The sequence below is a fragment of the Phyllostomus discolor genome, chromosome 5, assembly GCF_004126475.2.
Source record: "Phyllostomus discolor isolate MPI-MPIP mPhyDis1 chromosome 5, mPhyDis1.pri.v3, whole genome shotgun sequence".
Classification (NCBI taxonomy): domain Eukaryota; kingdom Metazoa; phylum Chordata; class Mammalia; order Chiroptera; family Phyllostomidae; genus Phyllostomus; species Phyllostomus discolor.
The window spans coordinates 19,686,277-19,710,831 of record NC_040907.2 but is presented as its reverse complement, the minus strand read 5'-3'; the positions used below and the strand labels follow the sequence as shown (position 1 = coordinate 19,710,831).

General features: G+C 62.8%; 1 protein-coding gene across 1 annotated transcript in view; it reads left to right on the top strand.

Annotated features, from left to right (window-relative positions):
* Positions 1-2,744: 2,744 nt before the first annotated feature.
* The window catches only part of SDC3 (syndecan 3), a 36,409-nt gene continuing 14,598 nt past the window's right edge, over positions 2,745-24,555 (top strand). The window contains exon 1 of the mRNA XM_028513291.2: positions 2,745-2,991. Coding sequence (XP_028369092.1) covers positions 2,854-2,991 — 138 coding nt within the window. The 5' untranslated portion in view covers positions 2,745-2,853. The remainder of the gene's footprint in view (positions 2,992-24,555) is intronic.

Sequence of the window (24,555 nt, the reverse complement as noted above, 5' to 3'; positions counted from 1 at the left end):
CCCAGCCCGAAGGCTCCACATCACCGCCTCTCAGGCTGTCAGGGAAGAGTGAGGGCTGCCCCCCAGAAGTCCCAGGACTGGCAGGAACCCCTAAAGAAAGATGGGCGATGCTCCCTGCTCCCCTGGGCCATGGAGACCATCCTAATGGCCTCCCTGAGAGTGAGCGAGTCCTCCGAGCCGTGCGTACCTCTCGAAACAGGGCTTACTAGCTTGCAGGGTGGCCACCGCCATTGGAGGCCAGCGGACGCTCCTGCACCCAGTGGACATCCGGCCCTGACTCTGCCCTCTGGGAGCTCCTCAGAGCCAGTCCCTTCCCTGGGCTGGTGGCAGCCCCCCACCCACCGGGAGGTGATGATCCCTGCATCCAGGTCCCTTACTTTAGAAGCCTCAGCCCGGCCACCTGCACTGAGCCCCCAGGACAGTGGCAGGGAAGGGCACCTGGCACGGAGCTGGCACACACGGGCACTCAGCTGGTACTTGGAGAATGAGTGAATGAATGGACCCCGTGTGCTCACTATTCCCATATTATGGTTGGGGAACCGCGGCTCAGAGAGGCGACGGTACTCCTCCACTGTCACACAGATCAGAACCGGCAGAGCCTGGGTTTGAACCCAGGCACCCAACTCTGCACCAGAGCTCCCCGGCTCCAAGCTCTACCGCCTCCACTAGAGGTGGCTCCCCACACACTGGGCCTCAGCCTGGGCCCCGTCAGCCCCTCTCCACCCCTGGGGCGGAATTCCTAAAGGGATTTAGCAATGGGACCTCGGACTAGACCTCAGAATTCCTAGGGAATTTTTAAAAGATTTTATTTATTTACTTTTAGAGAGGGGAAGGGAGGGAGAAAGAGAGGGAGAGAAACATTGGTTGCCTCTTGCACACACCCCCTTCCTCCCCTCCCCGGATCTGGCCGGCAACCCAGGCACCGGCCCTGACAGGGAATCAAAAGGGCAGCCTCTCGGTTCGCAGGCCTGCGCTCAGTCCGCTCAGTCCGCTGAGCCACACCAGCCAGGGCAGAATTCCTAGGGAATTCTAAGCCTCCGAGTTGGAAAGTTTCCGTCCCTTCCGCTCCAGGAGCTCTGCCAAAGGGTCATTGGCTGGGACTGACATGGCCTTTGGGGACGTGGCTCTCACCCCCCTCGGGGAGCACCTTCCAGGTCAGCCTCACTTCATGCTGAGCCGATGTCTGCCCTCTGGGCCTCCTTCTGAGCCGAGGCCCCGGAGGACAGGTCCAGGTTCCCTGACCACCGCAGGCGGTGGCCAGCGCCTCCGAGCGCACCCCCACACTCGCTCATCCTGGTTCCAGTGCAGTTGTCCTCGGGGGAACCGTTCCAGATTCCACTCGGTTTAGTTCCTATTTTCTGACTTGCAGGCCCCTCCCCGGGGGCCGGGAAGCAGGGGCTGGGAGCAGAGGCGTCCAGGCTGCTGTCTTTGGCAAACAACCTCCCCGTTGGGGCCTCAGTTTCCCCTCCAGCGAGCGCAGATACCAATCTCACCTCCGTCCTGGGGTCGAGGAGGGGATGGAACGAGATGGCCCACGTGAAGCGCCTGCAGCCCCACCTGGTATACAGCTGGGGCTTAATGTTCACCCCTTCTCCTCCCAAAACGCCTGGGTGGGGTGAGCTCAGGTGAATGGGAAACACATTCATTGACTCAACAGATGTGTGTGGAGCACCCACTAGTGCCAGCCTCGGTTCCAGGACCAGGGGCACAGCAGCAAACCTGACCACGCCCACGCCCGCCCTCCCGGGCTCTGCGCTGGTTAGTGGTGCGAGACTCAAGCAAAAGAGCAAAGTGCACAGCACGGCAGATGGGAGTAAGGGCGTGGAGACAACTGCGCGATATCACGCAGGGTGCAAAGACCCCCTCAGGAGCATGCTTCTTACACCACCCGCCCCAGAGGGGTGGGGTCTCCACCCCCCTCCCCCCCCAGGAACCTGGGTCTCAGAGGTAGGGCCCGCTTGCCGGAGGTCACGCAGCTCGCGGGGAAGCAGCACCGCTCCCGCTCTGCCCTGCTTTTCCTCCTTCCTCTGCAGATGCAGCGACAGGGCCCAGAAATCAACACCCCCGCGGGTGGACAGGGGGGACCGAGGCCCAGAGAGGGCCGCATTTAATCCGAGGTCACCCAGCCCATCCTTGTCCTGGGGACATCAGTGTCCAGGGGGCTGGGATGACCTGGGTGTAGAGTGGGTGGTGGGCCCTGGAAGAGCCATGTGAACGGGGCGCTTGGGGGGAGGCGGCTAGTGGTCACACAAATGCGACCCGTTTACTCAGACCCTCAGAGGAGCCAGGCCCCGCATCCCGCATTCCCACACGGGGTGCTTCCCCTCCCTCACGACGGCCCGAGGAGACGGGTTCCGAGGGATCCCCATTCTCCAGACCGAGGCTCAGCGACACAAGGTCCTCGTCCTAGATTGCACAGCGGCCGGGTGAGCGCCGCACGCGGTCCCGCTGACCCCTACTGCGGCGGCGACTGCCTGTGCCAGGGCGCGGGGAGCGCGGGGGACCCCGGCGCACGGGCTCTGGGCGGGGAGCTGGGGCGCTGGCTGAGGTGGGCGCTGGGCGCACAGGGGGCAGGGGGCGCGAGGGGCGGGGATCGCCGGGCGGGGGGCGCGCTCGGCCCCGCCCCGCCCCTCCTCCCGCCCCGCCCGTGCTGGGGGCGGCCCGGCGGCGGCGCACGCTTCCTGCGGGCGCGGCGGCTGTGGGCGCGGAGCCGCGAGGCGGAGCCGGGCCGCCGAGCCGGGAGCCCCGAGCGAGCCGCGCATCGGTCCAGCAGCCGGGCCGCGCCGCCGCCGAGCAGCCGCCCCGCGCGCCGCGCCTCGGGAACAAAGGCGCCCGCCGCTCGCCGCTGCCGCCATGAAGCCCGGGCCACCGCGCCGGGCCGGGGCCGCCCACGGGGCAGGCGCAGGGACCGGGGCCGCGGCCGGGCCCGGGGCCCGCGGGCTGCTGCTGCCGCCTCTGCTGCTGCTGCTGCTGGCTGGGCGCGCCGCGGGGGTGAGTGACGCGCGCCGGGACCCCCTCGCCGTACCCCGGTCCCCTCCCCCACCGCGTCCCTCGCCCCTCCCGTGGGCGCACCCCACCCCCCGCTCCGGGGTGGCATCGGTGGGGGAAGGCCAGCCCCGCCGCCGGTCGCCTTCGAGGGGGCTCGGTCCCCTTCCTTTTGGCGCACTCCACAGAGGCCGGGCGGGAACTGGCGCTGCCCCCCTCCCCAGTGGCTCTGGGAATCCGCCTCCCCGCGGTCCCCTGCCCTGGGTGAGGGGCGCGGGGAGGGCCTGACGGCGGGCTGGGGGTCGCTGGGCGCGTGTCCAGGGCTGGGTGTGTCTTGGGTCTGGAGTAAACGTGGATTTTGCTCGTGGGTGTGCCCAGAAAGCGGCCACTTTTAGGGCATCGGGTCTGTTTCCCCTCCTGGGGGAGGGTGTGTGCATTTGGTTCCTCCCAGGGTCGCTTTGATGAGGGCCGTGGGGGCCCGAGAAGGGGAGGGGTGGAGGGGGACTTGTGTGAAGGTGACCTGAGGGGCTGCGTGAGGGTGACCGTGTGTGTGGGTGTCCACCCCGGTGAGGGTGCCGGGACCTGTGGGGTGTGCATGGGTGAAAGGGACGGGCGAGCGCCACCATGCCCTACCTGTGCGTTTGGTCGTGAGAGCGTGACCCATTGTGGTGGTACCAGAGACTGGGCTGGGTGGCCGCTGGCCATGTCCGCGTGTGCCTGCAGGGGAGTGTGCGGGTGGGGAGACCTCTGTGCCGGGCGTGTGCTGGGACCCAGGGGCTGTGTGGATGTGTGTGCGTGTGTGTGTGTGTGTGTGCAGGTGCTTGGGGCAGGTACCCCTGAGGGGGCCCAGTGTGTGCAGGCAGAGGTGGGTGCATGTGTGTGAGGTGACTCCCGAGTGTCCCTCAGAGTGACTGCAGCGGCATCTGCCCCAGCTCCAACCGAGGGAGCAGGAGGAGGAGGAGGGCGTGGGGAGGCAGGGCCTGCTCTCCGCTTTGAGGGACTCAGGCCCCCAGTGAGCTCCCCAGGGGCCACAGGCCTGGGGCCCAGACTGGGAACGAGACGGGGGTTTCTAGGCCCAGTCTTTTCGGTTCCTTCCAGGACCTGTGCTGCCCCCTGTTCCTCAGGCCGAAATGGACCCAGGCCTGTCAGGGACCCCCCCACCCAGAGCCCACCCTGCCCCCGCGGGTCCCCTTGGCCCGCAGTCAGCCAGGCTCTGCAGCGGGAAGAGGACAGGCAGGGGCTCAGGCTGCTTCTCGGGCAGACGGTCTGCTCGCCGGCCCGGCCCTGTGAGCTGGGGGAGGGGGGTGCTGAATGCCACGAAGTACCCGCTCAGGAGCTGGGTGTTCCAGCCCACTCCCCCCCCCCCCAGGTGGGTGAGGAGAGGAGGTCCCTGGGAGGGACAGGACCCAGCCCACCCTAGCAGCTGGGGCACTCTCTCTGCTACCCTTCTGGAAGACCAGCTCTGAAATCAGAGTGCTAGAAATCTCCCAGCTTTGGGTTCCAATCCTGCCGCCGCCACCGGCCCGTGGTGCGTGACCTTTGAGAAACCGTCTCACACCGCTCAGAGCCTCTGTCTTCCCCGTCTGTGGAACGGGCCCCTAATGCCCCCCTCAGGGATCAACCGAGAGGATGTGTGCGCTGCTCCTCAGGAGGCGCCGGAAAATGTTTGGTGTATCGATGGGTGTTCACAGGGGCTCCCGACAAAATGCTTTAGACTTGGGGGCCCCGCAGGAATCTCAGGCTGTGTGATCTCGACAAGTTACATCCCTCCCTGAACAACTGGTCCTCATTCAAAGAGCAACACTGATAATTCATTGCCCGGCAGGTGGTGGGAGGGATTGGTTTGAGAGCACAGTGGGGGACAGGCCCTGGCACACAGTAGGGCCTCTGTGAGGCAGGGTGACCCTGGATGTGAGGGCAAGGGGGAGGGAGGGTGTGATTCAGACCCTGTGCTGGGTGGCAGATGAGGCAAAGCCCGGGGCCCCAGCCTGGGGCTGCTGACTCGGAGGAGAGGGGTGAGGCCCCAGAGGAGGGTGGGGAGTCTATTTCCAGGCCTCACACCTTCCTGGGGTGGGGCTGTACCGGGAGGGCCTCACCTTACTTGGCCTGGGAGGCAGACGGTGCGGGGGTGGTGCCCAGGGGCCAGGGGTGCCACACCAGAGCCGGAGGGCAATGGCTGCAGGAGCAGGATGGGTCCAAGAGTGGCCTCCGTGGTGGGGTCCGCTAAGGAGACCACTGGGATGGGAAGTGGCTGGCTCAGGGCAGGGGAGGGACAAGGTGGCCCCTTGGTCTGCCTGCCAGCTTGAAAGAGAGTGTGTGTGTGTGTGTGTGTGTGTGTGTTGGGGGGTAGGTTGGGGGGAGCTTCCAGAGAGACCTCAGTGCGGATAACAGGTCTCATTCATGCTGCAGATGGTGAGTTGGGGTGTGTGTGTGTGTGTGTGTGTGTGTGTGTCTCCTGGCATCTGCCTTGTGGAGTCTTCTCTTCTGAGAACCCAGGTGACTGTAACTCTAAGGGACATCTGCCTGTAGGGCCACCTCAGCTGCTGTAGTTAAGTCACCATCCAGAAAGGCTTGGAGTGTGGGGATCCTGGAAATTCAAGCTTGGAAACATGTTTCTGTATAATAGAAGCTCAGGGCCGGGTGCTCCTTAGTCTTGTTTGAATGCCCCCAGTGATGGGAGTTCACTACTTTGTGGCTGTGTGACCTTGTGAAATTTACTTAACCTCTCTGTGCCTTTGTTTCCACCTCTGTACAATGGGGGGACAATACTAGAATGAAAGGGTAACCCCCTTTCATTCTATGTGAAGCTCTTAACACAATACCTGGCACTTAGCAAGCACTCAACAAATGTTAATTTCTTGTTCTTTACAGAGTTGCCATTCTGTGGCTGGGAAGGTGGTAGGGGTGGGGAGGGACAAGGTGAGGGACTGTGGGGAGAGGATATCAATCAGGGAATTCTTTTGAAGTCCCACCCTCATGCGGGTGGTTCCTGCTCCTTCCCCACCCCCACCCTCTCTATCACTCAGGGGGTCCCCACTCCTCTCCCCTCCAGCTACTCCAGTTGACTCTGAATGCCTTGTTATCAGGGCAAAATTGTTCTCTGTAAAAATGCAAAGTTGGGGACCCTTGGGCTGTCCCAGGCCAGGGCCTGACACAGGGGCACCCCAGGGATCTGCTGCCTGTTAGCCTCTGAAGTAGCAGTGGCTCTGGGGACAGACACCTGCTGTGTGGCTTTGGGGAAGGGATTTCTCTGTCTGTGACGTGGGGACAGTAGCAGGCCAGCCGCGCAGAGACGCTGTGATGCGATGGTGAGCTCCTCCTCGCGGAGGCTGAGCCCAGCCTGCCTGGCAGTCGGCCCTGGGGGGCTGGGGCCCCTCCAGGAGGGGGCCTGGAGAGGTCGTGGTGGGGGGCATCTGGAGGAGGGGGTTTGAGCTGAGCCACGCCGGTGGCCACCATGTGACCTGAGCCAGCTGAAGCTTGCCCTGACCCTTGGCTTTTCTTCCTATCTGTCGGCTGAGGATGGCTACTTGACTTAGGGGACTGTCCTGGAGGTCACAGCAGCCCCCTGGTGCGGTGGGAACCGGGTGCCTCTGCCCCGCCCCCAGCTGCGGGCCCACTGTGTTTCCCTCCCTGCGGGGTGGGGTCTGGTGTGGGGCTGCGCTCTGCTGGAGGAAAAGGGTTTGGCCTTTTGAAAACAAATGGGCCCTTCCATCTCATGGGTGGGGGGGCACAGGGCCCTGGGGGGTCCTCCCCCTCCCCTGCACTGCTGGCAACACTAGGGCGGGGGGCCTCTGGTCTCGGGCTCTGGAAGATGCTAGAGCAGCAGTGGGGTGGGTGCGAGGGGCACCCTGCAGGGCGGGAGGAGGACACGACAGAGCTGCCCCAGGAGCCAGGCCTCTCACAGGCCTCCCTCCTGTGGCTCCCGCTGGAGCTGGGGCCTGCCCCCCACACTGCTGGGGGCAGAGGGGCTGGTCACTCCAGGAGGGGCCGAAGTAGGGCTCCTGGCGGCTGGAGCCAACTGAGGCGGGGTGGGGGGGTATGGGGGCTGAGGGCTTCATCTGGGAGGCGGCCTCCACACCTCTGAGGGCTTAGTAATAGAACCAGCGTTTGTTCAATCCTCAAGGTGCTCTTTGGAGGTAGGAATTATTGGAACCCTGGTTTTACAAAGGAGGAAACTGAGGCATCCTCTCTGGGTAAATGAGTTCCTCAAGGTCACACACAGCTGGGAAGTGGCAGCGCTGGACTGAGCTGGGGCCTGGCTGGCCAGTGGGACTGGGCGGCCGCCCTGATTTCATCCCCTCTTGCTGTGTGATCTTGGGCAACTTGCTTCACCTCTCTGGGGCCTTCCTGCCTCCCAGATTACGCCCGTGTTACTGCTGCTCCACGGGGGCCTGTTCCTTGCCAGGCTCTGGGCCAGGTGTGCCCCTATCTCTTCTCACTCATCTCTCGCCCTGGCCTTGGAGGTGGGTGGCGCTGGGTGGGGGGAGGGGCTCGTTCCTCCACCACCTCACAGGGTGAGCTCCTGTGAACGTCATTGGGTTAGATCCAGCAGAGCTTTCTCTGTGAACTGTAGAGCAAGGTCAACAAAATTGGGGTCGGGGTAGGGCCCGAGCCCAGGCCTGGAATCACGGCATGGGCAGGGGGAAATGCTCAGACCCTCACATTGGGAGGGCTCTGAGAAGCCGCATTCCTCCTGGACATGCCCTGGATGTCCCCAGAGTCGGTGCCCGGGCCCGCCCCTGATCCCCGCTGGTCATGGGGGGCTCAGCTCTACACCCCTGCCACCCGTTCTTGCGCGCTGGCCCCGCTGCTGCTATGGTTCCCTCCGGCCTGAGCAGCCGAGGCTCAGAGAAGAGGGGTGAGCTGGAAGCCACGCAGCCGTCAGGAGCAGAGTGAGGACGCCTTCCCGATAGGCCGCGAGCTCTCCGGGCGCCCGAGGCTGCCCTGTGCTTGGCTGAGCCTCCGTGGCCAGCACTGGGTCTGGTCCAGAACTGGGTGGTTTGAATGAGCGAGCGAGTGAGTGAATGAAGGGAGGAAGCCAGGAATGTGAGCTCCGTGTTCTCTCCTGAGGACGTGGGTCGGGGGACAGGGTGAGGCTGGCAGTGTCCCGCAGGGTCCAAGGCATGTGCCTGTGGGCTGGGAGGGGCCCGGCACAGCACGGGCCGAGCCCAGGGTCCAGGTGCCGAGACTCCGCCGCCCCGTCTGGGTGGGTCAGAGGCGCTGTGGGCCGCGGCTCTGGGCTCCAGCCCAGCCGCTTGGAGCCCTGTGATTTTGTGTCTGGGGGGACAGGGCGGCTGGAGCCAGAAACGTCCCGAGGCCCAGCCCCTCGCTCCCACCCACCGCGACCCCCATTCCAGCAGGGATTAGGGTCTGGGCTGGGCCTCGACCACCTGGCTTAGTTCGCTGTCCCCTCTCACGGTCCACCACATCCTGGGGACAGCAGGCCAGGGCCCGGTAAATATTTGTTGACGGGCGCCACCCCTCACCCCCTTGCCTTGGCTCCTAGCCTTCCAAGATTCCAGGAGGCCGCGCAGCCTTCGCTTCCGGCCCTCTCCCTCCAGAGCAGGCCCTGGCCAGAGGGGCGGCCGCTCCCCTCCCCCACTGACCAGGCCTATTCTCAGCGCCAAACAGGAAGCCATGATTACAGGGGGAGTCTGAGCAGCAGTGGCTGAGGGCCCAGCTGGGGATGGGGGTGGGGGCAGCCCGGACAAATGCTCTGGGCCCTTCCCTACTTGGCTGCTGAGGGTGGAGGGCACAGCTGGCCTTTTATACCAGGTGGAGCGGGTCCTACAGCATCCTTCCCCAGCTGGGCCCTGGTGCTGTCTGCTTCGGGTTCTCTAAACCTGAGGGAGTAGAAGGAGCCAGGACCTTAGAGCCAACCAGACCAGGGCTGAAATCCTGGTTCTACCATTTTCTTGCTGTGTGATCTTGCCAGCTTTACTTAACCTCTCTGAGCATGAGTCTCCTCTTCTTTTTTTTTTTTTAGGTTTTTTTTTAACAGTGTTTTTCTTTTTATTTTTTTTTTTAAGATTTTATTTATTTTTAGGGAGGGAAGGGAAGGAGAGAGGGGGAGAGAGAGAGAGACATCAATGTGCGGTTGCTGGGGGTTATGGCCTGCAACCCAGGAATGTACCCTGGCTGGGAATTGAACCTGGGACACTTTGGTTCCCAGCCCAAGCTCAATCCACTGAGCTATGCCAGCCAGGGCGAGTCTCCTCTTCTTTAAAATGAGCAAAGAACCTCTGCTGCAGAGTTGTTCGGGAAGGAGCAGCAGGAATGATCGAGGGCCTAGGAGGCGAGGGCTGCTCCTGCGAGTGCCCCTGTCTTCCGTTTACCTGCTTCAGCCTTGCTGCTCTCCTGTTCCTTCCTTGCTGTCACCTGAGCACTTGCTTTTCAGGGTGGGGGGGTGGTTTCCCATGGAGAGTGTGGGAACCAGGTCTGAACGATCTCGAGGACCCAGAGCCTGGGTTGGGAGCCTCGCTCCGAGGGAGGACGCGGGCCCAGACACCAACGGGAGCAGGTGGGTTTGGGGCAGGTGAGAGGAGGCACTTTCCAGGGTCTCGTGGCCTGAGTTCATGGGGAACTTGGTTCTCTGGAGCTGTGAGGGGCCTGCAGGTCCAGTGTGGAGGCAGAGGGCTGGACCAGACCCGGCGACTCTTTAGGTCCTTCCAGTCCCCGATCCCCAGAGAGACCTTGCTGTTTGTGGCATCAGCTCAGCACACGGCAACACGGAGTTCTTTCCATTTTCCTCCCAGCTGGGAGCTCCTTGGCTCTGTTCCGCTCCTCACACCTGCCCTGGCTCTGAGCAGGGGACTGTCACGTTTGCACAGGAGCTCAGAGGCGGGAGGTGGTCAGCCCCACAGCCCCCCGCCCCCACAGCCCAAGGCCCAGGGATGCCCGGGTCTCGTCCAAGGGCTGGGCCTGGCCCTCCAGCCTTAGGTGGTCTCACTGAGCCTTCCAGCCACTCGGGGGCTGATGGCGTTCCCCTCACTCAGGAGAGGGCTCGGAGATGGACGCTGCCTGCCGGAGCTCCCAGGCCGGTCCCGGTGGAGTGGCGTTCCGTCGCCCCTGCGCCCAGTCTGGACTCCACTCTGCGCCCTTGGGATCACGCCCCCCGCAGGGCCAGAGTTTTCTGAGGTGCGGGTGGGGCTGGGGTGAAAACACTGACTGGGGCCTGCATCCTGCTCCCGGGACAGGCCACGGGCTGGCTTTACCTGGGGTCGGCCTCGGCCCCTCTCCGTACCCCCTGCACTGCCAGCCAGCACCCCCTGCCCCCTCCTGCCCCACCCCCTTCCCAGCCCTGCTCACCAGCCCAGACTTTAATAAGGGTAATTTAGAACCAATCACCAGCGGGATGTGGAAAATCTAATTGCAGCAAACTGATTGCCAATTCGGCCGTGGGCATCAGAGTGGCTCATTAGGCCAGTCCCCCTCCTTGGGCCAGGGTTTGAGGTGGGCACTATGGGAGCTGACCAGGCAGGGCGCTGGGGGAGTGGGGGGCTGTGATACTGGGAGCAGGGGGAGGGTAGTCTTGCTTCCTGGGGTGCCTGGCGGAACCCATAACTTGCCTCCCTCTCCAGGGCCCTGCCCTCACTCGCCCACCAAATTCACAGCCACCTCCTCGGGGCCAGGCTGCGGCCGACGGTGGGGTGGGAGCGTCTGCGGCTGACTCCTCCCTGGTTTCTACCCTGGAGATGCTCTGTGTGTTGGGGAAACCGGCGCAGAGAGTGACGACGATGACATGATGACGGCCACCACTCCGAGCGTGCATGCTGCCCACCAGGCACCGTTCTGAGTGCTTGACATGCTCTGTGTCAGTTCTCACCCATGAGGTGGGCGTTGTTACCCCATTTTACAGATGGGGACCCCGAGGCCAGTGAGGCTAAGCCCCGTGACCAGAGTGAGGCAGTGAGCGAGCCGCTGCAGCCTGCGCTTCCCTGGGTCCGCGGAGTCCGGGGCCCGTGGCTGTGTGTGCGCATGCGCGGGGGCCTGGCTTTGGCTCGACTGGTGCGTCCACTCGGCGAGGACCTGCGGCGCGCTGGGCCTGTGCGGGGGGCTGTGGGTGTGCCGCTTGTTGTGTGTGTGTCCTGCGTCTTGTCCGCGAGCCTTTCTTGAGTCGGGGGTGTGCTTGTGGTGGTTGTGTTGTGTCCGAGTGGGGTTTCGGGGGGCGGGGGGGCACGGAGGAGCGGCTGCGGGGGAAGCCCTGTGTCCCCCTCCGAGTTGGGTCTGACCCCAGCGCTGCCCGTGGGCAGGGTGAGCTGGGACACGCGACTCCTCGGCACAGCCTTGGTCCCCTGTGCCCGGCGCCCAGTGAGTAAGCCTCCTCGCTGGGCTGTGGTGAGGGGCAGGGCCGGGGGAGGTTCGGCTAGTGAATCAGTTGGCAGCCAGTTACAAGGAAGCTGCTGCTGGGTAAATGCATTTTGTTTATTTTCATTGTTTTACTTTCCCTAAGACTTTACGTCTCAGGTCAATCTGTTGGTCCAGTGACCACAGCCAGCTCTCTTCCTCCCCTGGGAGCCTCTGCTTCTGCATCCGTAAAGTGGGGACACTGGGCTGGGTGACGCAGAGGCCTCCCAGGCTTCCGTCGGACGAGCCGTCAGAGAGACCCAAGGCCCCAGAGGGCAGGGCCCGCTCTGAGGCGGCCCACCGCGGGAGGGAGGGCAGCCTGCTGGGGGAGGGGGGGAATGGGACGCTGTTTCCTTCTCCAGGCCTGTCTGTGGTCCCTCTTGGGCTGGGGACGGTGTCCCTCTGCTTGCCCATCACACTGACCACTGCCTCTCTCCCAGCCTCGGGAGGGGATCAATCAAATTCAGGCCAGCTGGGGGCGGGGCGTCTGGTGTCCTGGACATCGGGGGAGCCCTGAGGAGGGGAATCCAGTGCCCATGCCCTTACCCCTACTCTGCTGCTGACCTGCCAGTCACTGTAGCCACCGTTTGCTGATGTCCCCTCTGTGTCTGGCCCATGCTGCGCACTGGGAGCCTGTGGGGCTTGACCAGGTTCCTGACCTTAGGAAGCTCCCAGTTAGGCGAGGGAGCCAGCACATGAGAGGAGCTGAGGACATGAGTCGGGAACGAGAGGTTCCAGAAAATCAGGGAGGGCTTCATGCAGGAGGTGTCCTTTGAGCCGGGCCTTAAAGGATGGCAGCACCTGGGTAGGCAGAGGGACCAGCGTGGACAAAGGCTCAGAGGTGGGAATGGTCACGATATATTAGGGAACTGAAGTGTGGTTAGAAGTAGCAATTCCCAACTGGGAGAAGGTCGTAAGTGGAGGTGGGGGCATGTCTCCCTTTGGGGTGAAGGAGCCATTGCTATTGAGGCCACTATTTCAAATGCAAGTATATTGTTTCTTGCATTTGACAGACATTTGCTGGGCACCTGGCACTGTGCCATGGGGTATTCCAGGGCTGAATGGTCGAACCCCACAGGGCCTCGGCATGCAAGACCCCAGTGGCTTACAAGATGGGCTTTGAGTCCCAACCAAAGCTCCAGGCTCCATCCTGCAGGCGGAGGGTGTTGGTCTGTAAAATGAGTGCAGCCCTGCTGCTCTGAGGGGCTGGCACAGGAGGCCGACGAGAGCGTGGGCGGAACAGCGTTGATGCTGAATTATGCTGTGTGAGTGCCTACAGGACACTTCGCCAAATGTCTTACATATAAAAACTCAACCCTTGCAGCAACCTTAGGAAGGAGGGAGGCACCATTATTATCTTGATTTTACAAAAAAAGGACATCAAAGCCCAGAGTGGTTAAGCAACTTGTCCGAGGTCACAGAGCTGGTAAGTGGCGCACTCACTAGGATCTGACCTGCAGCAGTTCGTCCGAGAGTCTGGTCTGGGGCACAGGCACTGCTCCGTGCTGCCTCGTGGGCTGCAAACTGTGAAGTGTGGTGCCCCGAGAGGATGAATTTAAGACCAACCAGGCCTTGAGAGGTGCCTGAGCCTGTGTGGCTGCTGTGGGGAGGAGCTGGGGGCTTTTGGCTTCTACCTGGGTCTGTTCTCTGTTGTGTGTTTTCTGTCCTGGTTGGGCCATGGGCTGAGGACGTCCCAATATGGCTGAGGAGGGCAGCCCAGGTTGGGAAAGGATCAGAGGATTGAAGACAATTTCAGCTGGAAGGACAGTTGGAAATGCTTTTGTCTAACTTGTTCATTGTCCTGAAGGGAAAACTGAGGCCAAAGGAATAATCTCTAGTCTTCGTGAGGATCTTCTGAGATCTGGTAGTTTAGCCTTATTTTATATACGGGGAAGTTGAGGCTCAGAGAGGTATGATGGCTTGCCCAAAGTAGAACAGCAAATCTGGGACTAAGAACTTTGTCTCTTGACTCCTGGGTAGGGCACCATCCCTTGTATGGTATTTCTTCTCTTTACCTGTCTCAGTTCTGCCCAGACTGCAGGCCTGGCTGCTCTCATGCCCAAGACTCGATGCAAAATTGGTTCTCACCAGTTCATTTACTGTACTTCTCCAGCCTCGTCCCTTTGCCCTGGACAGCCCTCGCTGCTTCCCCCCAAGACCCCTGGGTACACAGTGCAATGCTGTCTCATTTGCCTTCGCGCCTAGCCATGTGCTGCTCACTCTCCATGGCTTGTTTCCTTCTCCTGTGTTCTCCTGCTTATGCTCCGAAACCCAGTCGAGATGCCCCTCCTCCGGGGATCCTTTACCGACCTCTCCTCGTGCGCAGTGGGCCCTTCTTCAGCCCCTTCTCTCCTGCCTCCCTCTCCTAGGTGCTAAGGCAGCCCGTCCCTTCTCCATGTCGGGTTCTGTGCCAAGCCTGAACTTGCTTACATTGCTCCGTAGTGCCTGGTTCCCCACAGGGTTACATCTTTATCTCCTTGGAGCCTCGCTTGGATACATTGTTGCAGCAGCTACTCCCCCAATTACATCATCTCCCAGTTTAGCCCTCGCACATGTTACTTTGTTTCATTTTTCCCAATTCTGACATTGCTACATTGTATCTTTTTGCATTCACACTTTCGCACATCTTCAATCTTTTTGACTTCTGGTTCTCCCCAGTTGTCACACCTTAGCCTTTCTCCCCCGCCCCCTGCTGCTGCCGTCCCCAAGCTTATATAAGAGGAGACTGGAGGCTGGCAACAGGGAGCTGTGGGCTCGAGGGACGCAGCCTTCCTGCCTCCTTTAGCTGAGGGTGGACAGGGCCCTTTTGGACCCCACCTTTCTGGAAGGTGGGCGTACCATGAGATTCTGGGGGCTCAGGTTTGGGTACAAGAGAGCTTCTCCCTCTGCCCTCTACCCACCGCCCCGCTGCAGTCCTTCCTGGCCCCTCTCCTCTGTCCCCTCCCTCCCCACCCTCTTTCCCTCTTTGTCCTCCTCCTGCTCTGGTCCCCAGAGGCCTCTGCCTCACTTGCTCTCTGGCTGGTTGGAACCTCTCGTCTCCCTGGCTGCACTCGGTGGCGCCAGGCCCTGAGGAGTCTTGGGGGACGGGGGCCTGGAGGGCTGAGGAGGTGGTCTAGGTTGGGGCTGGAGGACCTCTTCTTTACTCCGGGCCCAGAACCCCTCATTCCCTTCGTCCCTCCTCCAGAAGTGTAGTTGTGCGGGCAACCAGTCCCTCCCCTGGCTGTTCCCAGGAGGACACTGAGCCCGAGGGCGGAGCGTGGCTGTCCAGGCTCCCCCAGTGGTGCGAGGCAGAGCAGCTCCCCCGGGGCTGCGGCCCCCAGGTGGCCTCTGGGAGCTGAGCCCTGGGGGGGCCGATTCCTGCTCTCATATGAGGTAGTGGGGCTGGCAGGCTTTTGGGGACAATTTCAGATCCAGACAGAGGGGTCAAGTCTCTGTGTAGGGGGAGTGGTCTCTGAGGCTGTGGCTGAGCCCAGGGCATCCATCCCCTTTCCCATGTGGAGCCAGGGCCGTGCTCGCACCTAGGTCTGGGCCCAAACCTGGATGCGCACGTGTGTGACGAGAGCCGCTGACTGCGCTGAGGAGTGCGGGCCCGGGCCGTGCAGGAAGGACCTCGGGGGCTCACTCCTCGGTCTTCGCTGTCTCAGTGACTCGGGATGAGGCCAGGCCAGGGGCATCCAGGAGTCCCCCAGATCGCTGCCTCTTCCTTTCTCAGCTGTGGGGGGCTTGCCCCCAACAGGTGGGTGGCCATGGATGTTAGTAGCCCCTGGGAGAATGTGGAGGAAGTTGGGGGACATTCTCCCTACCTCAGGGGAGTCGAGGCACATGTAGGAATGCTCACACCTGCCAACCCGTTTGTATACCTGGAGGAACACGCGGACCTGAGTACACACCTTTGCCTGTGCACACATGTGGAGACTCAGAGACAGAGCCCATGTACTCGCCTGGACACACGCAGACCCACACAGGCATCCTCGCCCACCTGACGACCCGCTGGTGTACATGCACGGGTGTACCTGCACGTGTGCCCGGACACACCGCTGGATGTGCCTGCGTGTACACACCCACACCCCACACACGTTGCTGGGGCTCCAAGCTACTGGGAGAGTGTCCGTCCTTAATCCCAGCTCTTAATCCTAAAGTCTAGGGAGCCAAGGCCAGAGGGGCAGCTGGTCATCTGCCTCCTTAGCAGTGATTAAGGGGGGCGGGTGCAGAGGGCCCCTGAGCTTCGTCTTCTGCCTGACCTCCAGGCACATGGCCGATTTCAAGCTGGGGTTCCCTCAGAGATTCCGTTCTTGTAGTTTGCCAGACCCTGGGTGCTGACATGCCGGGGAGGGGGGGTGGTTGTGTGGCCCTGAGGACCGTGACCCAGTCAGAGGAGCCCGGGGAGGTGGTCCCTTCTTTAACTCCCTGCCTGGTGCAGACCCCGCGTCAGAGTCTTCAGCACGAGGCGTCCCGGGGACGCTGATCTCTGGGACCCAGTTTCTGGCCAGAGCACTTCTGGACCAAGTGGAAGGTTGAGGCCCAACCAGGAGACGCCGAACTGGGGGCCTTGAGCAGGGAGGGGGGGTTGCTGGGACAAGGTTGGGGTGAGAAGCCCCCAGGAGGAGGTGAGGCCTGGGCTGGGTGTGGAAGGCGTCAGTGCACGGGTGTTTGGAGACGCACACGGACTGCAGGCGTGTCTCTGCGGAGCGGCCGTGACAAGTTGTGGAAGGAGGGTGGTCTGGGTATCAGCCCCGCTGAGCTCTGACCACGACCTCCGCCTGTCCGCTGGGTGGCCTTGGGCGGCCCAGTGCCCTGTGCCCGCGCTGTAAAGCCGGATGGTGACGGTGTTCTGCAGGGCCATCACCAGCACGGGGGCTCCCCTGGCAGTGAGAGGCCTCTGTCACCACAGGGGTGACAGTCACCACTCCTGTCCTTGTCCTGGGGTTTGGGGAAGAAGACTGGGGGCCGGTACCAGCTCCTTGCTGGTGTCCAGCTTTGAGCCCTGCTTTTCCAGTCCAGGTTCTTCCCCCACGAGCCCTGCTTGCTCCAGTTCCTGGGCTGGGTTATTTGGGGCTCGTTCACCCAGACCTCCCTGGGGCCCTGTGCTGGCCTGGGCCCAGCCCTGGTGGGCCCCCTGCAGGGATGGGGGGTGGCTGGTGTGATGGGGGGGCCTGATGGGAGGAGGAGCCCAGGGCTGCAGCCCCTGAGCCTGCTCACGGAGGGCCAGGTGATGGGTGGGCCGGGGCCTGAAGGACGGTTGGGTCAGGGGAGCCGCGTGTAAGGGGCATGAGAGGAGAGGAGGGCGTGCCTCGCCCCTGGGTTGCAGGGCACAGGGTCCAGGAAACTCAGGGTCCCCACCCACCCCCTGTGGGTGCTTGGACTCCTCTCTCTGGGCCCAGTGAGGGGGCTCTCCCGAAAGGCAGGGGGCTGAGGGTGTGCTGGACCCACAGAAGGCTGCAGGGTGATGTCAGGGCAGCGGCGCTGGGACTCTGGGGTCTTCTGTGGCTCCCTCCACCTCACAGCCGGGGCTGAGCGCCTGGGGGGCTCCTGTGGAGTTCTCGGCTTCCTCTCCTCAGGACCCTGTGTGGCCCGGGCCCTGAAGTCTGCTCTGTGAGGCCACCTCTTCCCCTCTTAGTGACTAGACAGGGGACCAGGGCCAGAGCCGGGGACCAGGTCGGGGAAGGTTGCCGAGGCAACAGACTGGTGGCGGGAGACAGGGGCACAGGCCTCCCACCTGAGTTCGTCCTGGTTGGGGTTTGAGCACCTGCCAGGCGGAGGCCGGGCCCAGCCCTCGGGACAGAGGGGCCCCTGAGCTGAGAGCCAGAGAGCGGAAACCAGCTGCGGGCTCGGCGGCTGCCAGCTGTGCCGGGTGGAGGGGGTGGAGGCCGGCGCCCAGCAGCCAGGCGGCGGCAGGGCAGGGGATGAGGGGCGGGCCCCAGAGACGTGTCTGTCTGTCCTCAGTGCTGCCCTAGACAGCCACGGGGGGGGGGGCAGGGGGGGCAGACAGACTTGTCTTCAGACTCAGACGGGCTCCCCTGCTGGGGCCCTGCCACCATCCTGCTCCCTTTCCTGGCAGGGACACACCCCCACACGTCCACCTAAGGGCAGCCAGGCACCACCAGCCACGTGGACGGAGGGCCTGGCGGGGGCATTTCGGGACTGCTGGGAGCTGGGGCTGGGGCACTGGGTGGAGGGGTGGCGGTGGCGGCCATCCTTAGCTCTGAGTCGTGCCCTTTTCCTGGGTCTCTCGGGGCCAAGCCCGCCCTCTCCCGGTGGCCCCACCTGACAGAGTGGCCTTTGACAGCCGCAGAGGGGCCGCTGCTCTGCGGGCCACCCCCACCGCGTTCTGTGGAGTCTGCGTCCGCCCTCGCAGGTGGGGGCTGGGGGGGCTGCGCCTGGGGCTTGGCTGGGGGGACTCAGAGGGGAGAGGAGGTGAGCAGGGTCAAGTCTCACCTCCATTCCGGCTGAGCATTGGAGTCTGGGCTCTGCTCTGTGACCCCCGGCAGGTTTCTTGCCCTCTCTGAATTCCAGGCTCACATTCCTTTTTTTTTTTTTTTTTAAACAAAAGCTCTGTTGAAATTTAACTCACGTACCATACAATTCAGTCACCTCAAGCATATAATCCAGTGGCTTTTAGAATATTTACAGAGCCGTGCCACCGCCACCCATTTTCGACATTTTTATCTCCTGTCTCTAACGTTTTTCCCGTACCTAACGGCAGTCACCCCGCCTTCTCCCCGCCCCACGCCCCAGCCACGGCGGTGACCCGCTTCCTTTCTGTCTGCACGGGTTTGCCTCTGTCGGCCTTCCATATCGTGTCGCTGGAGCCATACTGTACGGGGTCCTCTGCGGCTGGCTTCTCTCACCTGGTGTGATGCGCCCGGGTCCATCCGTGTGGCAGCACGGACCGGCACGTCACCCCTTTTTGTTGGATAGCAGTGCTTTGTGCAGACATGCCACCTTCTGTTTACCCACCCGTGGGTGCCCGCGAGGGCTGACTGACTGACTGCGCTTTCTGGCTGTCGTGAATAATGCTGCTATTTTTAAAAGCGTGCGGACATATGTTTTCGGCTCCCTTGCATAGACACCCCGGGAGTGGAATTGCTGGATCATACGGTGACTCTGTGTTTGAGCTTTTGAGGAACCGCCAGGCTGCGTTCCAGGGCGGCTGCGGCACCTTCCACTCGCGCCAGTGGCGGTGGGCGAGGCTCTGATCCCTCCGCAGCCTCAGCAGCACCTGCTGTCTTCCGACCCCGTGACCACGTGCACTCTTGCGGCCGTCCGGCCGTCCGTCCATCCCTCAGGTGTCTGTGGGCTGTCTGTGTTTGACCAGGCCCCGCGGGCCTCCCGGGGCCCAGGAGACGACGGGGAGAGCTGGGGCACCTGCTTGTCCCCACCTTCCCTGGCCCCACCCGAGCGTCCCAGAGTGTCATCTTGGGCTAGGGTGGCCCCGGAGGCAAGCATGGCCTCAGGCCGGCCTCTGGGGGCTCTGCCAGGCCCTCCCCCGTGTTTTCCCCTCTGATTCCGGGCGCTGCGCTAGGTTTCCCACCTGGGCAGTGGCGGCGGCGGTGGCCCCGGAGGCCCACGGCTCCCTGCTTGAGTCTGGCTCGTTCCGCCCCTGGAAGTGGGGCAGCTCGGAAGGCAGTGGGACAGCTCCGGGCGCGGGGCGGGGAGTCCCATCTCCACCCGTGTGAGTCCGTGCTGGTTGTAAACAACCCGGCAGCAGGGAAGGTGAGGGGAGCACAGCCCCACCGCCCGGCGGCTGGCCTGGAGACACGCGTGCACACAGATGGGGGTGTTGCGGGAGTGGGCGTGTGTGCTGTGTGACCTCAGGGCACTGCTGGCGTGTGCCTGGGGGGGTTTCGGGGAGGAGGGCAGAGCCTGATGTCCCAGCACAGCCGGGAGGGGAGGGCCGGGTCTGTCGTGGGCTGACCCCAGCACGGCCTGTTCAGTTTCCCGGAGGAGGGGCGGGGGTCAGCCTAGTGGAGCCCCGGGGCAGGCGAGGTCCCTGGAGCCCCCTCCCCTGTCTCCAGGTGGCCCCCAGGATCCTTCCGCCCTTTGGGCTGGCCCTCCCTCGGGTCCTGTGGCACACGCACCAGGGCTTCTATCTGCTCTCAGCCCCTTCCCCACCACCAGGCCCCACACCCTCCTGCCTTGCCCCCCCCCATCCTGACTCTCCAACTGGGGTCTCTGAGACCTCCAGCAAGCTGCCTGGCCCCTCTGTCTGTGGAGTGCGGAGGCCCGTTGCACCTGGCTGCATCAGTGGGGGGCCGGGCGCTTAGTAGGTGCTCAGTCAGTACCACTTTCCTCCCAGCCCAGGCCTGGTGGTAAAGTGGCTGGAATTGTAGGCTCTCCCGGGAGCCTGCTAATCTGCATGTTTTGTGTATAATTTGCATAGTTGTTTTGTGAAAAAACTATGTTGGGATCTGTCTCGATTTCTCCTCCCTCCTCCAGCTCAGTTGGAGTCCTTCCTGTTTGGATTTTGGAGGGACCTTTGTTTCACCTCCAGACTTTATACGTGGGGAAACCGAGGCCAGGGGCCAGGGCCCTGCCCAGAATCACACAGAGACTGGGGGCAGGCAGTGGGTGGTGTGGCGCCACGGGGGGTGCACCCACTCAGTGGTCACTGAACGAATACTGCCGGGGGCTGACTTTGTCCCAGGAGTGTTCTGGGCCCTGGGGACACAGGAGCGACCTTGGCAGTCACCACCCCCAGGAGCTGTTGGAGGGGAGGCAGACTTTAGACAAGGAAATACACGGGCGAGCCACAGGCAGTGGGCAGCTGTGAGACAGCCCTGGCGTTGACAGTGACAGGGAGCGGAGAGGTCCCCTGGGTGCGTTTGCTGGTCAGGCAGCAAGGTGAACTTCAAGTAGAGAGACTGTGTCACATCCGAGCGCCTACTAACTGCGGTTACTGCCTGGCACGTCACAGCTGGTGTCTGTCTCCCCGTGATGGGGATCGTTACCCCCGCTTTGTAGGAGGGCAGTGGGGGCCCGGTGAGGTGAGGGACTTGGCTGGGCTCTCCGGAAGCGAGGACTGGAACACCTCCTCCCCCACACATGGTTGTTTTTGGAGGCTTATAGGCCCCAGGAGTGGGCGGGCCCTTGCCTGCCTGCTGGGGGTGGTTGCTGAGCCCGGGGGCTCAGTCCCGGTCACCTGTGGGCATGTCATGGAGTGGTGAGTGGGGCTGCTCACCTGAGCCGGGCCACCTGTTATGGGGGCAGGAAATGCCCTCCATTTCTGCTCACTTCCAGACATTCGGTCAGTCTGTCTGTCTGTCTGTCTGTGTGCAGGGCCCTGGTGCAGGGGAAGGGAGGGTTATGTGGGCTCTGACACTTGCCTTGCAGGGGGAGGAGCTCCTGCTGGGGGTGCTGGTGAGGGCTGGAGTGGGCGTGCACCGCAGTACAAAGAGCGAGGTCCTGAGGGTTCGCCTGATCCTGGGGTCAAATTTGGCTCCATTGCTGTGTGACTTTGGGGCGGTTGCTTGACCTCTCTGAACTTTGGTTTGCCCATCTGTGCAGTGGGGGTGACAACCCCTCATGGGCGAGGTGTGTGGAGGGGCGCAAGGCAGCGTGCACACTGAAGAGGAGCCGGGCGCACAGCGAGTGTCCCCTTGTGCTGGCTGTTGACCGCTCTTCGTGGTCAGGGATGCAACGCTCCAGGCCTCCTCCGGGAAAGAGCCCCGAGAAGCGAGTGTCATGTCACAACCTGGGAGCCTGCACTCAGGGCTCAGGAATTCACCGAGCACAGGATCCGGTGTCTGCAAGGCCGGGGTTCAAATCCCACTGTGCCCCCACTGGTGGCTTCACTGTGTCTTCATCTCTAGGCGAGGACAGCAGTGCTTGCCTCCCAGGGGCGTGGGTGGGTTCAGTGGGACGTGGTAGAAGGGGCCCATCTAAGTGACAGGAGCATGGCTGGCGTCCCCTCTTCCCCCGGCAAATGACAACACGGTGGAGGTCAAGTCCCCAAGAAGGGACTCCTACTTCAGAGCAGGCAGGGGGTCGGTGCATGGGGGCCTCGCAGGGCAGGTGCCGTTTGAGCTGCCCAGGCACGCACCCTGCTGATTGTGGACCGCGAGCCTGGGGTTGTGCCTGACACAGAGTGGTGCCCCACCGCAGTCGTTTGTGCTGGCTGACCCGTCGGGGATGCGCTGGCCGGGCAGAGGCAGGGAAGGGTGTTCCAGGAGGCAGGAACAGCACGTGGAGAGCCTGGGGGCCCCAGAGTTCCCAGACCCGGGGAGGGTTTACTAGGGGAGGAGCGTGGTGGGGTGAACCGCTGGTCAAGAGTTGGACCAAACCTCAGTGGGTGGTCCTGCTCTCAGGCCTGAGCTTGGGGACAGGAACAAATGAGCAATGTGGCTGGGAACTGATGGAGCAGGGAGGGGGAGGGGTCCCAGCCCTGGGCTGAGGAAGGGGCTGGTCTTCCCAGGCATGCGTCGGCACCCTCTGGCTGAGGACAGGTGACTGTGTGAGCAGCACCAGAGTGACCAGCTGGCATAGACCGGGACCGGCAGGGACGGCGGGGCGGGAACTGGGTGGACAGGACACTGGTAGCAGGCGGGGGAGGCGTGTGGGGCCTGTGGGGCCTGGGGGGACTGGGTGCAACGGGGCTGCCCGGGGTGCGGAGGGGAGGCCCCGCACGTGGCCCCTGGCCCTGCCAGCTCCCTCGGGGGCTCTTGTATCGCTTCCCTGTCTGCGGGTTCCTGTGTTTGCTCCTGAGTCCCGTCAGGAGCGGTCCCAGCCGGGTCCCGGCAGAACGCAGGGAGCGCTGCAGGCCGGAGGGCGGTGGACACGGGCACTCGGAGAGAATGCGCTGTCCCTGCAAGAAAAGGACTCTGAGTCGTTGTGGAAAACACACGGGCCTGAGGAAAAAAAGAAAACCGCCCGTAATCCCGTGGCCCACAGAGAGCCTCTGGGCACCTTCAGCAGAATCCCGCGTTTAGAAATGCACCCTCATGGTCAGTTCCCTGAGCATGAGCGAGCAAGGCCTTTATGTGTGTTTTGCAACCTGTTTTTTAAACTCGACGATGATGGTACTGATGGCCATGATAGTACTAACACGAATCGATCAACTCATGAACACGGGGGCACTCGGGGTCTACCGCAGTGAGCCCCACAAGGGGGTGTGACCTTCTTTGTTCACCAGGAAGCCCAGGAGAGAGTTGGGCACCTGCCCAAGGCTGCCCAGGTGTGAGAGACAGAGCCGTCTCGACTTGCAACCCTCTGGACGGCACTGCCCCATCAGTGTGGGTGTGTTCCCACGCCCTTAAGCGTCCTTTGACACAGATGGAAAATGAAAGCCCTCCGTTGTGCGTTTGTGCCTTTTCAAGCCTGACCCAAGGGTGTGCACCGGTGAAAAGCCGGTGACCGCACTGCGTGGGGTTCCGTGTCGGGGCGGTGCCCTAGCGTGTCTGACTAGTCCCCTGCTGTTGGGGGTGGAGGTTATTTCCACTTTTTCTCGCTTATAAATAACGTTGCCCTGGATCTCTTTGGCCCATGGCTGAATTTTTAGATGCCCCGAGTGTCAGAATGAGAAAGGCCCTTAGAGAATCAGGCTCCGCTGTTCGTTTTACAGATGGGGTGACGGAAGTGTGCAGAAGGGAGAAGGGGTTGTCTGGGCCCCAGAGGCCGTGGCCTCCTGAGCTGGGACATCGGTGTGGCCAGGGCAGGCGTGGAGGAGGGCAGTGCCCCTCGGCAGAGGGGTGTTCTGAGAGGATGGTGAGAGCACAGGGGTGGGTAGTGGAGAGTGGGAGGGGACAGGCTGGAGCTGATGGTGGAGCTGGGGTGTGGGCTGGGGGGGCTCCGCTCCAGGTGTCCACTGCAGAGCAGTTGGCTGAGATGAGATGGGCCCAAAGGGGCACTTCCTGTCCTCAGAGCTGCGCTGTGGGGGGAGGGGGTGTGAGGGTGGGGGGGCGGCAGGCAGTGGTGTTAGCAACAGTGTGCGTCTGGGCTTTGCCTGCCTCTTTTTGGTGGGATGTCGAGTTCAACCTGGGCCCACCTGGCCCCTCTTGCCATGCTGCACTGCCCCCAGGCCCTTCAGCTCTCTGGGACCTGGGTTCTGTGGCCCCCTCCCCGAAGATGCAGGCTTTGTGCCCCTCACCCCCTCGGGCAGCAAGTGGATGCGGTGGGCACTGGATCCCCAGTCCCGGCAGCTTCGGACGGGCTCTGGCAGAGCCCCGGCTCCCCCTCTGCTGGCCCAGGCCCTCCGTTGTGTCGTTGTGTGGCTCCCGGGGCCGTCCCGCCGCCCAGCGCCTGGCCCGGGCCCACATTCCTGCGGCGGCGCTCTGGGTCTCCGGGCTGGAGCCGCTGAGCGTGAGGGGCACCGAGTTCTCACAGGACTGAGGGCCTCTGGGGACGGGGACTGGCGGGGGTGAGGCCTGAAGGGACCAGGGGGGGGGGGGGGCTCTACTTGGACCCCCTGCCTCCGCCTCCAGGAGCTAGTCATTAAGTCTCGTGTCCTTGAGCGGACCCTTTTGCCTCTCCGAGTGCTACTTGGTGTGGTGGCTCCCCACCAGCGGCCCCTCTGATCAGGGGGTGGGATAGAGCAAGTCCTTTCCCTCTCTGGGCCTCAGTCTCCCCATCTGTAAGAAGGGAGACGTGAGCTCGGTGACCACTCAGGCGCAAAGGATCAGCCCTGAGTGAACCCTGCGGGGGGAACCGTGGCGTGGCGATGCCAGCGGCGACTGTTGAGCGCCGCCCGCGTGCCGACGTGCTCTCGGTGCCTCGTCTCACTCGGTTCTACAGCAGCTCCATGGAGTGTGAGTTATTATTGTCCCCATTTAACCAAATACAGGCTCAGAGAGGCTGAGCGACTTGCTCGGAGTCACTCAGCAAGCAAGCAGAGCTGACCTTGAAGCCAAGACGGTCTGACTCTAACGCTGGGATCCCAGGCCCTGCTCACGCTGTGTCTAGTCACCACAGGAGCAGGGCCCGAGTCTGGCTAGTGCCGGGGAGGAAGCTCGGGCAGAATTAATTACACTCGGTTTTATTCTAAGCTTTTGCAACTCGATTAGCACTGCCCAGGGGTGTCGGGCTCCTGGCCTCCTGCCAGCTGACCTAATTTGTGTGTCTCTGTCTGTGTCTGAAACCCGCCCTTTCTCTCTCCTCATCCAACCTCTCCCCTGCTGGGTGGCCTTGGCAAAGCCCCTTAACCTCTCTGGGCATTGTAGTCTTGTCTGCAGCGTGGGCATGGTCACCCTGACCCTGCTGCCCTCACGAGGACAGCGAGACGCACAAGAGATA